The 19,682-nt window shown below is 32.0% G+C and overlaps 1 protein-coding gene across 1 annotated transcript in view; it reads right to left on the reverse strand.

The window, feature by feature from the left end:
• Positions 1-3,792: 3,792 nt before the first annotated feature.
• The window catches only part of LOC134727777 (uncharacterized), a 281,854-nt gene continuing 265,964 nt past the window's right edge, over positions 3,793-19,682 (reverse strand). The window contains exons 3-7 of the mRNA XM_063592165.1: positions 8,432-8,467; positions 7,070-7,114; positions 4,729-6,215; positions 4,551-4,686; positions 3,793-4,256 (exon numbers count right to left, since the gene is read on the reverse strand). Coding sequence (XP_063448235.1) covers positions 3,793-4,256; positions 4,551-4,686; positions 4,729-6,215; positions 7,070-7,114; positions 8,432-8,467 — 2,168 coding nt within the window. The remainder of the gene's footprint in view (positions 4,257-4,550; positions 4,687-4,728; positions 6,216-7,069; positions 7,115-8,431; positions 8,468-19,682) is intronic.

Consider the following 19,682-nt stretch of genomic DNA (forward strand, 5'->3'; position numbering starts at 1 on the left):
GTAATTGCCGTTTCCTCCTGTTTTATGAGTAGTGACCGTTTCCTCCTGTTGCATGTGTTATGGCCGTTTTACTCTTTTTTATGTATTATGGCCGTTTTCTCCTTTTGTATGTCTAATGGCCGTTTTTTTCTACTGAATGTGTAATGACCGTTTCCCCTGTTTTACGTGCAATAGTCGTGTTCTCTTGTTTATGTGTAATGGCCATGTTCACCTGTTGCCTGTGTAATGGCCGTGTTCTCTTGTGCTATATGTAATGGCAGTTGCCTCGTGTTTTATGTGTAATGGCTGTTTTTCCTGTCAAACATGTAATGGCCGTTTCGTTTTGTTTTATATGTAATGGCCGTTTTCACCTGTTGCATGTGTTATGGCTGTATTCCCTTGTTTGATGAGTAATGGTCGTACTCTCCTGTTTTATGTGTAATGGTTGTTTCCTCTCGTTTTATGTGTAATGGCCGTTTTCTATTTTTGTAAGTTTAATGGCCATTCTCGCCTGTTGACATGGTTGATGTGTCATGTTTTCTCCTGTTGTTTGTCAAATTATCGTTCTCTCTCGTTGCATGTGTAACGGTCGTTTTCTCCTGTTATATGTGTAATGGCCGTTTCCTCTTGTTATATGTATAATGGCCGTTGTCACCTGTTTTTGCGTAATGGCCGTTCATTAATCTTTCATGTATATAATGACTGTTTTCTCTTGTTATATGTATAATGTCCCTATTCTCTATCTTTATGAAATGGCTGTTCTCCTAATTGATATGTAATGGTCGTTTTCTCCTATTGCATGTGTATTGGCCGTATTCTCTTTTTTATGTGTAATGTCCATTTCCTCTTGTTTTATGTGCAATTGCCGTTTCCTCTTGTTTTATGTTGATTGAATGTATTTTCTTGGTTTACGTGTAATGGCCATTTTTACCTGTTGATCGTGTTGTTGGCGTATAGTATTGTTTTATGTATAATTGCCGTTTCCTCTTGTTTTATGTGTAATTGCCGTTTCCTCTTGTTTTATGTGTAATTGCCGTTTCCTCTTGTTTTATGTGGAATGACTGTATTTTCTTGGTTTACGTGTAATGGCAATTTTCACCTGTTGCATGTGTTATAGCCGCATTCTCTTGTTTTATATCTAATGGTTGTTTCTTCTTGTGTTATGTGTATATGCCGTGTCTTCTTGTTTTTATGCGTACTGGCCGTTCTCTCCTGTTATATGTGTAATGTCCGTATTTTCTTGTTTTATGTGTAATGGTCGTTTTCATCTGTTGCATTGCAAGGGCAGTATTCTGTTGTTTAATGTGTAATTGCCGTATTCTCTTGTTCTATGTGCAATAGCCGTTGTCACCTGTTTTAAGTCTAATAGCCGTTTTCTCTTGTTGTATGTGTAATGGCCATTTTTTCCTGATGCATGTGTAATGGCCATTTTTTCCTGATGCATGTGTAATGGCCATTTTTTCCTGATGCATGTGTAATGGCCATGGTCACATGTTTTATAAGTAATGACCGTTTTCTCCTGTTGTATGTCTAATGGCCGGTATCTCCTTTTGCCTGTGTAATGACCGTTTCCCCGTGTTTTATGTGTTATGGCCTTATTCTCTTTTTTACCTGTGATGCCCGTTTCCTCTTGTTTTATGTGTAAAAGCCGTATTCATTTGTTTTATGTGTTATGGCCGTTTTCTCTTGTTTTATGTATATTTTCTGTACTTTTATTTCTTCGGGTGGTGGGGTGGGGTGGATGGCCGTTTTCTCATGTTTTATGTGTGATGACCGTTTTCACCTTTTGCATAATTATGTAATTGTCATATTCTCTTTTTTTGTGCAATATCCGCTTTCTCCTGCTGTATGTCTAATGGCCGTTCTCTCCTATTTTATGTATAATGACGTATCCTTTTTTTTACGTGTAATAGTCGTTTCCTCTTGTTCATGTGTAATGGCCATTTTCACCTGTTGCCTGTGTAATAACCTTTTTCTCCTGTTATATGTATGATGACCATATTTGTTTTATGTAATGGCTGTTTTCTCTTTTTTAGGAGTAATGGCCGTTTTCTCCAGTTGCGTGTGTAATGGCCGTTTTCTCTTTTTTTTTATGTCTAATGGCTGCTCTCTCCTATTGCATGTGTAAAAATGACCATTTCCCCCCTGTTTTATGTATAATGACGTATCTCTTTTTTACGGGTAATAGTCGTTTCCTCTTGTTTATGTGTAATTGCTGTGTTCTCTTGTGTTATATGTAATGGCTGTTTCCTCTTGTTTCTATGTGTAATGGCTGTTTTTCCTATTGTACATGTAAAGGCCGTTTCTTTTTGTTTTATGTGTAATGACCATTTTTTCTTGTTTTAGGTGTAATGGCCGTCTTCTCCTGTTGTATGCCTAATGGTCGTTCTCTCCTGTTGTAGTACTTATAGTCATGGAGATATGATTTGATTTGATTGATTGGTGTTTAACGCCACTTTCAGCACTATTGATCCTAGTACTTATAATCATGGAGATATGATATGATTTGATTGATTGGTGTTTAACGCCACTGTCAGCACTATTAATACTAGTACTTATAGTCACGGAGATATGATTTGATTTGATTGATTGGTGTTTAACGTCACTTTCAGGACTATTGATCCTAGTACTTATAATCATGGAGATATGATTTGATTGGTGTTTGACGCCACTTTCTGCACTATTGATCCTAGTACTTATATTCATGGAGATATAAAGTTAAACTCAGATGTAACAATTTTAAACAGATTGTAAACCATCTACTTTTTATGTATAAGATATCAAGATAAGATAAGATATCTTTATTCCAATTAAATAGCTAAAAAAGATTAATGTAGTTTAATAGATAATTTTTCATAATTGACAAACTTATTGTTGACAATCAAATACAAATATGGACATAATCAACTATTTAAATGTTAAGATCTTATGTCACAGCCAATCCAGAGCCATAACCATGTGTGCAAACATGCAGTAATAAAACAGATAATATCATGAATATATAATATTAAGAGGCAAATATTACTAATGGGTTACATATAAAACATATCTGTACTAAAAAGAGAGTTTTCTGATTTCAAGACATTCATTAATATATACATCATCGGTCGGGTTGTTGTCGCTTTGACACATTCCCCATTTCGTTTCTCAATTTTATCATGCACATTCCAATAATTTTTAATACCTTTAGGTTTTCTTGAACAAAAAGACAAATTGAAATTGGCATTTGAGTTAAACATTTTGACAATTTTACAAATGATATTATAGACAATGATAAAGCTATTTTTTCAACAGATTATAATGAGGACATTCACATATATACAATGTATTTCGTCTTCATTTTTTTCCAATATAACCTTTGTGATTTATCTATATAATTGTTTTTGGCATATCTATCCATCACTGTTTGTAGAGGGTGTACAACTATCTTGCATACTGCTGGTATATCTTTAAATGCTTTCACTTCCCAATAATTTGCTCTATTTTTTTAATCATGTTAATTGAAAAACAAGCCAATAGTTAGTTACTTATCTGATTTAACAGTATTTTCAGTAAAATTTTACCAATTGTTCAGAAAAAACAAGATATGCATATATGCTTAAAAATAGATTTGTTAATACAGACATCAACCTACAATAAAGATTTACAAAAACAGCAAAATTTTAATAGAAGTATTGACTGGTGCCCCCGATACTTCAAACTATAAACTAATGTCAGCTATATTCGGTTTTGAATAAATGAATTATAATGTATGAATTTGTCCAAATACAAACAATAAGAAACTATTCTCCACTAGCATTGATCAGTTTGACATCAATGTTCATTTATTCCTTTTCCTTTTAACAATGATTCTATTTCTGTATGTCCTTGCTCCTGTGCTACTTTAAGAGGATTTTTACCTTTAAAGTCGCATTTATTGACATCAGCTGAATGCTGTAACAGATCTTTAACAACATCAACATGTCCTTCCTGACTTGCTATATAAAGTGAGGAACATCCATCATCATCACAGAGATTAGTATCAACATCATCACACTGAAGAAGTTCATGTACAACCTCTATCATGTTGTTATAACAAGCAATCTGTAATGGTGGGGTGCCATCATTCTTACATTTATTAACATCAGCTGAATGTTGTAACAGTTCTTTAATAACATCAACATGTTCATTCTCACTTGCTATATACAGAGGTGATGCATCATTTTTGTCACACTTATTGACATCAGCTGAATGTTGTAACAGTTCTATAACAACATTAACATGTCCATTCTGACTTGCTTTAGACAGAGGTGATATATCATTATTGTTACATTTATTAACATCAGCTGAATGTTGTAACAGTTCTTTAACAACATTAACATGTCCATTCTGACTTGCTTTATACAGAGGTGATACACCATTATTGTCACATTTATTGACATCAGCTGAATGTTGTAACAGTTCTTTAACAATATTAACATGTCCATTCTGACTTGCTATATACAGAGGTGATGTATCCTCATTGGTACACTTATTGACATCAGCTGAATGTTGTAACAGTTCTATAACAACATCAACATGTCCATTCTGACTTGCTATATACAGAGGTGATGAATCATCATTGTCACATTTATTGACATCAGCTGAATGTTGTAACAGTTCTTTAACACCATCAACATGTCCATTATGACTTGCTATATTCAGAGGTGATACAGCATTCTTGTCACACTTATTGACATCAGCTGAATGTTGTAACAGTTCTATAACAACATCAACATGTCCTTTCTGACTTGCTATAAACAGAGGTGATGCACCATTATTGTCACATTTATTGATTTCAGCTGAATGTTGTAACAGTTCTTTAACAACATCAACATGTCCTTCCTGACTTGCCCATAATAAAGGAAACCAACCATCCTCTCTACAATAATTAATGTCACTATTCCTTCTGATCAACCATTTGACAAGGTCAATAGTACCCATATAACAACTTCCTGCAAGTGCATAATCTTTATTGTGAATATCTTTAGTACAAACAAGTTCTTCCTGTTTTGATATATCAAGTTGGTTTAAATGAGTTACCAAGTGTTCAGTAAATGTTGTAGAATTCATGTTTCTGTTGACACATACACTGTTTACATAACCGTTCTCCCAGTCTTTGAGTAACCTTTCTATATATCTATCTATATATTTATCAGGTATTCCTATTACAAACTCTATTTCTGTGCCCATGTTATCTGTTATCTTCCAAAGAAATCTCTCTTTAATGAAATCAGTATTAGCATGATCAATGAAAATCTGTAACATCTTCTCCCCAAAGTATTTGGCAAGGAAATCAAACAACTTATCATGGATTATTTTGTATGTAGTACCCTCCTTGACCACATAAGTACCTTCAAGTGTTTCCAAGGATTTCCTTAAACGTTTGATAGATGTTCCTTTATTCAGTTCACATTCTTCTAGTAAATCTTCTATCATTGCTCCTATCATCTTATCTTTTGGTGACAAATTTTCTTCTGTTAATGTGTTGTTAAACATTACACAAAGGACTAAGCTACAATACTGCATCTTACCAGCATCACTTTCTCCATACATTTGTACAAGTTGATCTTTGAAAACTTCAAAAGGATTGCTAAAAAAAAAGCTAACGCTAACATTCTTCTGGAGGTTCTGTTTATGATATAAGCTACATAAAAGTGGGAAAAAGTCATATTTGTCTGACAATTCCTTTACTTCATCAGTATTTTTCTTCAAGTAAACTTCAGCTAAAGCAAATTTTTCAGCAGCACTAAGTTTGAATTCTATTGCACTTAAATTCATGTTACACATTTTGAAAATAGAGAGATTGCTAAATAGTTCATCTTTGTAAACCTCTAATCTACATGTAGAGATGATTTTACAACATTTGTCTTCGAGAAGAGATATTATGTGATCAAGTCTTTGTTTCCAGTCATTGTAAATTTGTTGATTAAGAGTATATCGGCCACAGACGTCATCAAATACAAACAAAGTTTTCCTCCCATGTTTAAACCATTTTCCAATATCTGTTGGTTTACTACATGGAATTACAGTATAGCCATGTGTCTTCATTATGAGGGCAATGTGTTTTGAAAGAAAACTTTTTCCAGTGCCAGAATTTCCAACCAGGGTAACAGAACTTTGTGTCAAAACTTTTTGCATTACATGTTTCTCTGCTTCAGTGCTTACAAACTGTTGATCATCCTTTATCCACTGTTCCAAGCGTTTTTCGAACTGCTCTGTAAAAAATGAAATTCAATAAATTAACTATCGATTTTAAGTTCAAATTTCAAGATGTAATACCACAAAAATGAAGTATGTGACATCAAGTTTCATCATGTTCATGTATCTCGGGTGTTTTGAAGCACCATATTTTTTTTTATTCAGTGTTCCAATAAATAATTTTTAAAACTTAAGATGATGTTTTTTTTCTTTTAGGCTAGGAAATGTGGTTTGAAATTTTCACTGATGAGCTAATTTAAGGTTAAATGGTAAAATTGCTTTACTTAAGTAAAAGGCACATACATGTACTGTTAAATGCCAGTTAAACAAAGACTAATAGGATAATACCAATGGTGGTATTACCCCTTGAGAAAAATACTCTATCCTGACAAGTATGTTATTATTTATTATCATTGTTGTGACATTTTTCATGTTTAGTAGTAATTTTTATCAGAAATTCCATATGTTCACACTGTATATACTATGTTTGTTTATAGTTTTCTTCATAAAATTAATAAGTGCCTAGTTTATTATTCCAAAGCACTTATTTTTTGCGTGTTTTCAAGTCGGTGTCGCAGATTTCTTAAATGACCATAAACATGATAAATGAACTGTAACATGCAAATAATTTAGATTCTACCTTTTAGTCAAAATACAAGCAGTATAAAAGGAGTCGATAAATACAAACTAGAAAACTTACACCGCCTGCACATTTTTATAGATGGACAGACAAAGTGAAAAGTATAAAGTTATTGTATCCTTGATACGAGCCCTTATCAATCAAAACATATGTATTTTCCAGTTATATGTACTAAAGATGCCTTATTGTAGGATTAAGCAATGTTCCAATGTTCTACATCAATAAACTTACCAAGTATATGTTTAGGAATAACTTCATCGTGATCCATCAGAATATCTAAAAATATAAAAACAACAAATTATGAACATGGTACTCTCAGATTTGAACTTGTTGTCTGTTGTGTTTTGTATTTATCAGGTGAGTTAATAGAAATACGAAGATAAGCCCTTTTAACTGATTTTTATTGTTTGTTCTTTGGCTTATGTTACATCACTGTCCAAAGTTAAGGGAGGGTTTGACACCGGTACACATGTTTAACCTTGCCACATTATGTATGTTCATGCCCCAAGTCAGGAGCCTGTTATTCAGTGATTGTCATTTTTTGATAATAGTGATGTGTATCATATTCTATACATATTTTGATAATAGTGATGTGTATCATATTCTATACATAAATCAGGCTGTTGGTTGTCTTGTTAGTAGATAGATATAGGAAGATGTGGTGTGAGTGCCAATGAGACTTTTCACGGCCTTCTGTAGCTGACTATGCAATATGGGCTTTGCTCATTGTTGAAGGCCATGCGGTGACCTATAGTTGTTAATTTCTGTGTCATTTGGTCTCTTGTGAAGAGTTGCCTCATAGGCAATCACACCACATCTTCTTTTTATAAGTAAAAGTTTCAAAGTCAATAAACCATGACTGAGGGGCAGGGCCAAATAATCTCATTGCAATGAGATATGCCAATGTTCATACAACTGCATACCAAATACCATTGACCTTCCACTAGTGGTTCCCCATACACTGACCTAATCACAAACTAATACTTGTAAACTTAGCAAAAGTTTCAAAGGTAATAGACCATGACAATTTCTATGGCAACAAGATGTGCTAATGATAATACAACTTTATAGTACCAAATAGCATTGACCTAACACTAGTGGTTCACTATAAACTAGATCTAATCAAGAACTAATACATTGTTGACAACGCCATCCTGTCGCCGAAAACAGCATACATATGTCTCTCTTTTTGACTCCATCAAGGCGAGACAAAAACTGATTATTTAAGTGATTTTTTTCCAAGCACCATAATTACTCTGAACAAAATTCGAACTTGGATCTGTAACTTGTCATGATAAAACTATATACCAATTATCAAATCAATATCTTCAAGCACTTTGAAAAAAGGGTGGTAAACTGATTTGACGGACAGACAGACAGACAGACAGACAGAGAAAGAAAGACAGACAGACAGACAGACAGACAGACGGAGTGCAAACTTAAGTCCCCTTCGACTTCGTCAGTAGTGGACTAAATGAAGCTGTAGATTATCACACTAAGGGTAAAACTGCTATAAGACAATTAACATCAATATGAAAAAATATACATCTTTCAGTCTTGCGTGAAGTTCGGTGAACTATATTATATGGTTACCTTTTTTCTCGTGTCTGTCTTTAAGTTTCTTCATTCCTGAAAAAAGACAAACTGTCTAGATGTTTTATAGTCTAAATATTTCTATAACTGAAACCCAACATTGTACAACATAATTTTGTCATAAAGGTAAAGAAAAAACAATATTTATATTGCCAGTCATTTTTTTATCAATAATTTTACAAACATGTAGATTTAACAAATTGAACACAACTGACGAAAATGTTAAAAGAATTAATAAATTACTATTAGCAGTTAGATGGGGTGTCTAAATATTGGCCGATAGATTTTTCTTAATCTTCTGTAAGACTTTTTTGTCAATGAACTTTCAAAATTTAGTATAAATACTGGAAGTTTGGGACCATATTTTTTTGTTAAAATACATTGAAATTTACGAAATCACAGTTATTTTATAAGTGTAATAATTCTTATTAACTTTAAAGTCAATGAGGTGATTGCTTTTCAAAATACCTTCGAAATATCAAATAAAATAAGGGGTCACATATTGCAGGCCTTATTTTCTTGGAAAAAAAAACAAGTGAATCTGTGAGCTACTGCTCACTAATGATACCCCTGGCTCGCTAAAAGTATAAGGTAAACAGGAAGTTATTGAGTGATGAATCTGAAAACACATCACATGGTATAGCTGACTCATATAAACCTTGAAACCAAATTTCAGAAATCCTTGTAATGTAGTTCCTTAGAAAGATGCGAAGAAAAATATTGATGGGACGGACTGACAGATGGACAGATGGACGGATGGAAGGAAGGAAGGACAGACAGGCAGAGGTAAAACAGTATACCCCCACTTTATTTTAAAGTGGGGGTAAATAAAATGGGAGTATAAAACATAACTTTCAAATTCAATATAATTATTTGTCCTTGATTTTAAATGGACTTTCCAGAAAATTTTAAATACAAGAGTGCACACGCTGAAATGACTCACCTTCTTTACTAACCATTGATTTTATGTTGATAGTGCTAAATATAAAGCTCAACTACAACTAACACATACACTAAATAAGATCCAAAAACATGAGGTCAAGGTCAGATAAACCAAACTGGAAATACATGTACACCTTGCAATCATTACATACACCAAGTATGCTTTAAATATAGTTGACCTATCGCACATAGTACATGTATCTAAGATACTGACATGTACATCGTAAAATATGTTTCAACACCAAATATACATGATATAGTTGACCTATTGTATACAGTGTTAGAAAAACAGACAAAGACACAAAAACTTAACTTTAACCACTGAACTATGAAAATTAGGTCAAGGTCAGATGACACCTGCCAGTTGGACATGTACACCTTACAATCATTCCATACACCAAATATAGTAGACCTATTGCATACAGTTTAAGAAAAACAGACCAAAACACAAAAACCTAACTACATGTATAACCACTGAACCATGAAAATAAGGTCAATGTCTGATGACACCTGCCAGTTGGACATGTACACCTAATTTCTTTCACGGATTTGGCTATACTTTGTGGACCTTTTGGATAATAGCTCTTCATCTTGTATATAAGCTTTGGATTTCAAATATTTTGGCCACGAGCATCACTGAAGAGACATGTATTGTCGAAATGCGCATCTGGTGCAAGAAAATTAGTACCGTTAATTTTATTTAGAATCATTCCAGACGTCAAATATAGTAGACCTATATTGCTTATAGTATATGAGAAATGGACTTGACCACGAAAACTTAACCTTGTTCACTGATCCATTCAATGAGGTCGAGGTCAAGTGAAAACTGTCTGACGGTCATGAGGACCTTGCAAGGAACTCACGCGCATAGAGTTATACTATTACTCATATTAAGAGAGAAATTAAGAATACTAAAATTCTTAACTTTTTTTCCAGTAGTCACTGAACCATGAAAATGAGGTCAAGGACAATGGACAATGTACATATGACAGACGGAAACTTCGCAACATAAGGCATCTATATACAAAGTAGGAAGGATCCAGGTCTTCTGCTTTCTGAAATATTAAGCTTTTAAGAAGTTAGCTTATGCCGCTGCCGCCGGATCACTATCCCTATGTCAAGCTTTCTGCAACAGAAGTCGCAGGCTTAACAATAATTAAAAACCAGTTTTTTAATAGTTCCCCTCTCTCTTTTCTGATTAAGCAAGATGTTTGTTTCCAACACTAGATCATTCCTCTTACAGTTAAACATATATTGATGAAAACGTGTCTTTTTTCGTTGAATTGTATACTTTTTTTTCGCATATTAAGTGTCCGATTAATATAATGGGAGGGGCACTGACTGCCTGAGATGGGGGCCCACTCTAGTCATGCTTCAGTGATTACCTAAATAATCAACCAAATTTTTCTCACAAAAGGGGGGAGTAGGGGCTGGTCCCCTCCCCCCTTAAATTCCGCCTCTGAATAGATACACTCAATATGCTCTGATGTATAAGAAAATGGGCAGATTTTTATAATAATTTAAAAACTATGTGAAATTTATGATATATTGGAATCATCTAAGTACATCAGGTACAATATTTAAAATGATGTGTATTGATTTGTATTGCATAGACACAATATAAATTAGGAAAAGGGGATAATGTTGTGCAATGATAACTTCCTTTTGGAGGTGCTAGAGATTACATTCTTAAAAAATATGTTTGTTTTTTTTAAATCTTAATTGCTGGATGTTTAGAAAATTTTAATATATATTTTTATAAAGTTTATAAGGGAATGGCTGTAATTAATAATGCTATGCTATGATTATAAATGAAATTTAAGAGTATCAAAGGGGGACAGACAATTTTAAATCAAAAGGGGGGTGAACAAATTAAATATGAACTTAATATGTTTTTAAAACTTAATAATATATTTTTGGATTATATAAAAGATGAAATTTCATCTTTCAATACAACTGTTGGCAGAGGCGGATTTAGGGGGGCAGGGGGCCTAGGCCCCCCTTTTTGGATAAACATTTGGTTGCTTATATAGGGAATTACTGAAGGTTGATCCGCCACTAGTTGGGGAATCTTGCAAAGCAGCATTTTTTAGTGTTTGTCACACAATGGAAAAATTCCAAAATTTATTCCTCATTTATATTCATTCTCATTCATGAAATGTATGCAAATTTTGTTTAAGTCCAAACATGTTTTGCATGAAGATGTTATGGATTTCACCTACATTATCTATCTAATAAAATGATCCTCATATTTTTTTTTCATTTAACTGTGGAATAACTGTTATTCTGCATCAACAATCAAGTAAAAATAAACATATAAAAGTCCTAGAACAAATTTGATTTATAAATTTTTATGCCGTTTGCTAAAAATAATTCTGATTCATTATCATGCAGCTTTATTCATGCTTATTCATGTTTGTCACACAATGGGAAAATATTCTAAGTCCAAAATTTATTCCTCATTATTCATTCTTATTCATGAAAAGTATGCAAAAAAATTGTAAGTCCAAACATTCAAGTTAATTCATGTTTATTCATGCTGACAAAAAGGGTTTTATAACCCCTAAAAAACTATACTATAATAAAATAAGTGTCTAGCATTTTAAGAACATTTATTTGTTGTCTCCAAACAGTTATTAATAATTCATGTATAATCCACTTAATTCATGTTTCTTATTCATGAATAATTTTGACACTGGAATAGTAACCATGAATGGAAGTGGAATATTCATGAATATTCATGAATATTCTACCTTATTCATGAATACATGAATATCATGAAAGCAGGGTAATTTCAGAATCTGCTATAATTATCTATTTGACACAATTGTATTTCTTGATCTGACAATTCTGTGTTCTCCATTTCTGAAGCAACATCCTGGTATTTTCCGTGTCTTACAGCTTCAAGAAGGTGTGTGTATGCATCTCCACCTTTGCGAATCAATTTGTTGTATAAAAGTCTATTACTTTCCTGTTGAGTGAGTGAAGAATTACAAATTTCCTCTTTTTCTTCAGTGCTTAAAACATCAGACTGATACAGGTGGTCAGCTATGTCTGTTTTGGAGTCAACACCATGGACAAACATCATGTAATTCTTTTGTAGTTTAACTTTGTGTTTATTTAAAACTGAAATATAAGAAAGGTATGAATGAAATATTCTCTCCCTCTTTCACACACATAATTTTTTTTTCCAACTGTGATTCAGGCTGTTTTGTTAAACATGTTAAAGTTACTACATTAAATATCAATTGTAGGAGTAATTTTATATGTTTGAAATATTGGTTTTATTCCAATACACAGAACAAAAAAAAATGTACCAAGAGTGCATAATATATATGTAATAAATAGAATAACATTATGTATATGTATCAAATTAGACATGTCATGCATGTTAGTTAGACAATGAATGAACAAAACAGTATTTTTAAGATAAAAGGCGGAAGATAGCAAGGGGATATTCAATATTCATAAGGCTGAAAGTCTGACAATGCCATGGCGAACTGGAGGCTCTTAAGAGTCTGTGTCACTAACTGGAGCTATGCAAAACATAAAAAATGACCTTTCTCCAACATTGTAGACTACAATTTAATATACATGTACTATCGATTCCAAAATTGAAATAAATGCCAAGAACTTAAAAGTTAGTAAAAAATTGTCTTTTATAAGCATGATAAGGGGTCAGCCAATGGTTTCTGTCATATTGGCACATTTATATATACATTTTGTACCAATCATTTTCTAGGATAACAGTTTCTATATATCTCTTATAGTTTTCAAGATGAGAGGCAAATACTCTAAAATTCTAAATAAATTTGTCTTTAAAGGGCAAAAACTCCTATAAGTAGTTATCTAATAGCTACGGTCATGTATGAATTTTTGTTGACCTTGAATATCTGATCATTTTTGCTGTTCACAGTCTGACAGTATCTACTTTTCGTTTTTTTCAAGATTATGGACAAAAAATGGTGAATAAGTCAACAATCTTCATTTAAGGGCAATAGTTCTAATAAGGAGTCAACCAATATTTTCAGACATATAATGCTTTTGTATAGGCCTTGTATTGTTGATAATATTTGTTGTTAATAAATTCTACTTATCTAATAAACTATAAGAGTTTTCCAGATAAAAGGCAAAAATTCACAAATAAGTCAAAAATGAAATTTGAAGGGCAATAACTCCTGTAAGGAGTCACTAGTCTGATGGTTTGAATTTCATTGTTTTTTTTTTGTAGACCTTATATATGTATTTATTTTTGCTGTTTGCAATTTCTACCTATCTATTATAGTCATGATAATTTTCCAAATAGTAGGCAGACATTTGATAATAAGATTAAAAATTTGTAAGGGTTCTGCGGAACCCAGTGTCTCGCCTACTTTTGCTGTTAATCACACACTCAACCAAAATGATGAAAGAAATCAATAAAAATGTCCTTGATACTATCTTTTGATTGTCAGAAGCTTCTGTCCAAGTTTGGTAAAAATCCAGGATAGTTTAAGGATCATAAAAATGTTTAAAAAACTTTAACTGCAGACTTAATGTAATGTTAACTGGAAGAAAAACTAAGTCCATTTATAAGTAAAATAAAGAAAAATTGGAATTTTATTTTTACAAAATTTACTTCTGGATACTATCTGATGATCATAATCAAGCTTCTGTTAAGGTTTAGTACAAATCCAGGATAGTTAAAGAAATTCATAAAAAATTTAAAAACTTTAATCACAGAGTGAATGTTATGTTTCCTGGCAGAAAAACTAAGTCCATTTATGAGTAAAATACGGAAAAAATGGAATTTTATTTTTACAAAATTTACTTCTGGATACTATCTTATGAACATAAACAAGCTTCTGTCCAAGTTTGGCAGAAATCCAGGATAGTTCAAGAAAGTTATTAAAATTTCAAAAACTTTAACCACAGAGTGAAAATTTGTGGACGTCGCCGACGACGCCGACGCCGAGGGAATGTATGATCGCTATGTCTCGCTTTTTCAACTATTTCGACAATAAAAGAACAGTTCCAATGTGCCCCGCTTGGCACATATTTTATATTTTCAAGGGGCATAACTCTTTTAAAAAAGTCAATCGTCAACCATTATAGTACTTGTCCTAAATATTGCTGATATTAACCTATAGTATAAGTTTTATAAACATTGATAAACATCTGTCAAGAATTGTACATGTGAGAGCACATTTAGCGAGGCCATTGTCAATAACTGTAATATTTGCAAGGGGCATAACTCTCTTAAAAAAGGAGATCAGCCACCATTATAGAACTTGTCCAAGATATTGCTGATTTTAACCTATAGTAAAAGTTTTAAAATTATAGGCCCTAAAGAGCCTAGCTGTGTTGCTCACCTTGGTCTATGTGCATATACAACAAACACTCTCCAACTTTGTAAACAAGAATATAATTCATGACAAAAATCTGTTTTGTTAATCTTGTAACAAGACAAATTTATCAGTTATTTTAAAAAAAATTAAACAAAACCGACCAGAGTTTTAATCCATTTCAAGAAAAAATTCTCAAAAATTTTGAAACATTATTTGATGATTTTCAAAAAAACAACAGGACAAATGACTTTGAGGAACACATTAATAAAACAAGTGAGATTGTAAAGGCAATTAAGTCCCTTATTTCAAATGAAATGTTGAAAAATGGAATATCAGTCAATAACAAAACCATTACAAAAGCTATTTAACTTTATTTTAAATAACAGAAGTTTTCCAAAAGCTTGGAATGAATCATTTTTAGTACTTCTACATTAAAAGGAAATTAAAAGTGATTGACCCTGGTAATTACAGAGGTATATCCATTACTTCGAACCTGGGAAAATTGTTTAATAAAATAATCCTCTCTCGATTACTCGCTTATGGGTGCCGCATGTGGAGCAGGATCTGCTTACCCTTCCGGAGCACCTGAGATCACCCCTAGTTTTTGGTGGGGTTCGTGTTGTTTATTCTTTAGTTTTCTATGTTGTGTCATGTGTACTATTGTTTTTCTGTTTGTCTTTTTCATTTTTAGCCATGGCGTTGTCAGTTTGTTTTAGATTTACGAGTTTGACTGTCCCTTTGGTGTCTTTCGTCCCTCTTTTATATAAATAATATTCCAACCCCTGGAACCCCCCCCCCCCCCCCCTTTTCTCTGGATTTGGCACTGTAAAGAGTGACAGTCTACTAAACTATATCAGCAACATTTGACTTGTTAGTAGATCTTGACTTGCTAATCATTTTTGTGATTGAAGGAGGCTTGCGGGTATAAGATTTTCCAAAAAAAATTAAACATTTATTTTTCATTACAATTTTTTTTAATTGCCTTTAGTAGTTGTTACTTTATCATATGGTACAAAAATCATTCCAAAAAATCAATTGGTGTTTGCCCCAGGTGACTTTTAAAATGTAGATATCATTGAAAAAGCTCCAAATTATCTCCCTTTGGTGCAAAAATCCCATTTTTTGGCATTAAAATTGAAATATCTTTTTTAACTCATCGGTGACCTATATTTTTTTATTGCTGTTTTCGAATAAGCTGTACATAAACGAAATAATTGTAAAATTTACGCGATTTCTGTAATTTAGTTCTTTTTTTTTTCGATATTACCGCTATTTCTCCTATTAGTTCAACCGAAAAAAAGGACATTAACAAAAATGTATGCTTCTTTCGAAGGCAGATTGTGAACGTAAATGAACAGTGACCTAATTTTTTTATTTAATTTTTCTATTAAGTATACGATAAAATATATTTATAGAAAAATATAGCGAATTCTTATATTAAATAAAAAAAATGATTTAGATCCGCGAGCCCCCTTAAAGTGTATCTTTATCTATTATAATTTTCCATCATATATTGCAAAAGCAACAAAAAAAAGAGTGTGGATAGTAAACCTTCCATTGACAAAAACAAGTGCCTGTGCGTGATTTACTTGGTAACAGAGACATATAATACAATATGTCTCTGTTGGTAATCAAATAATCTATACCTAATATACATGCCATAATGCCCAGACTGTGAAATTAAAATTTCTCACATGACACCCTTTCTTTGGAATTGTGCAACTGAAGCATTACCATTTTAGCATTATGCTTTATATGTATAAACCCAGTACAAAGGACGTTCCACTCCATTACTGCTGTTTACAGTTTATCTCTATCTATAATAATATTCAAGGTAATAACCAAAAACGGCAAAATTTCCTTCAAATTACCAATTTAGGGGCAGCAACCCAACAACAGGTTTTCAGATTCATCTGAAAATTGCAGAGCAGATAAATCTTGACCTGATAAACAGTTTTATCCCATGTTAGATTTGCTCTATATGCTTTGGTTTCAGAGATATCAGCCAAAATCTACATTTTACCCCTATGTTCTATTTTTAGCCATGGTGGCCATCTTGGTTGGTTGGCCGGGTCACTGGACACATTTTTCAAACTAGATCATGTAGATACCCAAATGATGATTGTAGCCAAGCTTGGTCATGTTGGTTTAATTTGGCCCAGCAGTTTCAGAGGAGAAGATTTTTGTAAAAGATAACGACGGACAACGACGACGACAGACAACGGACGTAAAGTGATGAGAAAAGCTCAATTTGCTCTTCGGGCCAGATGAGCTAAAAATGAATAACTTCATCAAATAGAATTCAAAACAAATTGTTTCCTTAGTAGAAAATTAGTATTATAAATAGTTTTGATCACAAATTATTTTCTTAGTAGAAATTTATTATTATATGCTTATGATTACCAATCAAAGTATTTTAATAAACGTAATCAAAGAAATAATTATCCAATTTTCAATTCTGCATACCAACTTGAAGCAGTATTCCAAACCAACTATAAACATGATAAAAAAGGCTTTGTTCATGTTTTGTTAAGTTTCTCAACTAAAAATACATAAACCCATAACTGTTAAAATGAAATTTGTAAAAAATATCTAATTGATCCCAAAATAAGACAGACGCTTAACTTTTTTTTATTAGAAAAAACAACAAGTATGATTATATTTTTTTCCTTTTTTGTTTGTTTCTATTTTCATATGTATGATATTATCAAGTTATCAACTGAGACATACCCCATGCCTTATTTTTGTATAAAAAAAAATCAAATTAAAAAATATAAAATAACACGTATTTACATGATTTATGTCCTGCGACTTTCTGTCCTACAATTTGCATACCTGCTTACTGTTATTATTTGCGGGGGATTTTCCCAAATGAAAGTTCCTAAACGGAAATTTTGAAATTTTGAAAGAGCAACTTTAAAAATTATTTTGTTCACAACCAAAATGTACTAATAAATAGATTGCTGACGTAGCATGGGAAATCTCTTGTTACATGTATGATGTGGCCAATTAAATATAGAATGGAACTGGTTTGTGTTCATCACCTCAAACCATTCTGAAACAGCAACCCCCCACCCCACCCCCTTTTTAATAAACCTTATCATTTATACGATACAAATTTAAAGAGTTATTTATATTTTATTTCACATTGGGAATTCAATCGTTTTCAAAAAATTTAAACTCATGTGGTGTTAAGTAACCATTCAACCTCCTGTGTACTGGTGTACATGGTGTACATGGTGTACAAGGTTCCAATATAAACTCACCAGAGCATGTTGTGATTTAGCGTGGTAATCAAATAATTCATACCTAATATACATCCCATACTATGAAATTAAAATTTTACCATTTTAGCATTATGCTTTATGTTTAAACCCAGTACAAACTGATAACAGGGGAAATCATAGATCCACTCCATGTGTGATGTTTCCCGCTTTTTCTACCAAGGGATCAATAGACGCAGGGGAGTGAAACGTGGGTTACACTAATTACTGGACCGAATGACAGGACCAAATGAAAAATGCTAATAACTTTTTCATTTCTTAAAGGATGGATCTCAAATTTGAAATATAATAAGATTTCATCATTTGACAAATAGATTTAAGAAAAAAAAAAGAAAAAAAATTGTAAGAAACTTTAGAAAACGTGACATGACCTATTCTGATAATGACAGGACCCACATCGAGAATGACAGGATCATATAAAAATGCTAATAACTTTTTTTATTTTTTCAAAGAAATTATCTCAGATTTGAAATATAAAATGATATGCCATATTTTGAAACAAAAATGTTATAAAAATATAGATTTATTTTCAAAAACTTTCAAAAACGTGACATGACCATCGCTGGCAGACAGAACCAACCTCGATAATGACCGGACCAGATGAAATTGCTTATTTCTCTTTTGTTTCTCAAAATATTTTTCTGAAATTTGAAATATAATAAGATTTCATTATTTGATCAATAGATTTAAGAAAAAAAAAATAATAAAAATTGTAAGAAACTTTAGAAAACGTGACATGACCAACTCTGATAATGACATGACCAACATCGACAATGACAGGATCAAATCAAAATGCTAATAACTTTTTTTTATTTTTCAAAGGAATTCTCTCAGATTTGAAATATAAAATGATATGTCATATTTTAAAACATAAATGTTATAACAAATATAAAAAGTTTAAACGTGGCATGACTATCGCTGACTGACATAACCAATCTCGACAATGACAGGAACAGATGAAATTGCTAATTACTTTTTATTTCTAAATAATTTGAGATATAATCAGATTTAAGCATTTTATAGATAAAGATAGGAATAATTAAGAAAAAAAAATTAAACGCTTGCTGTAATGTGACCTCCTCAATAAGGACAGGACCAAATATAAAAGCTATTCACTTTTTAATTTTGAAAAGGAATTATGTCAGATTGAAAATATAATAAGATCTCATCTTTTAATACATCAATTTTGCGAAAACGTAAAATGACTAAAGTTTTTCTATAGAAATCCTGGTTGAAATTTATATAAAAAAAGGGATTGAATGAATAAGTTTTAAGAAAATAAGGGAAAAAAATATCTTGGAGAAAACGTTAGGTCTGCAAACGCCCAACGCGTTATTTGAAATTTTTACTGGTAAATTGTATTAATAAACCGAGTTGTCGAAATATTGTTGAGCTTTAGAAACTTTTTAGATTTATATATTTCTGTGAAAGTATATCCTACTGGTTAGTACAACTATATGTTTATTTATCTAACTATGTATACTTATTTGGTTTATGAGAATAAAGATCATTCATTCATTCACTCATTCAGAATACTTTGTATATTAATTACCGGTCATAATCTGACACTTCTGAAAACAATTATAAGGTAACAAACAAAAGGTGTGACATAAGCCATAAATAAGTTGATAAATCCAATAAAGATTGTGATGACAGTAATTAAAATCACATAATAGTTCATGTCGTTGTTGTATTATT

Source organism: Mytilus trossulus, chromosome 8, assembly GCF_036588685.1.
Source record: "Mytilus trossulus isolate FHL-02 chromosome 8, PNRI_Mtr1.1.1.hap1, whole genome shotgun sequence".
In the NCBI taxonomy this organism is placed as follows: Eukaryota; Metazoa; Mollusca; class Bivalvia; order Mytilida; family Mytilidae; genus Mytilus; species Mytilus trossulus.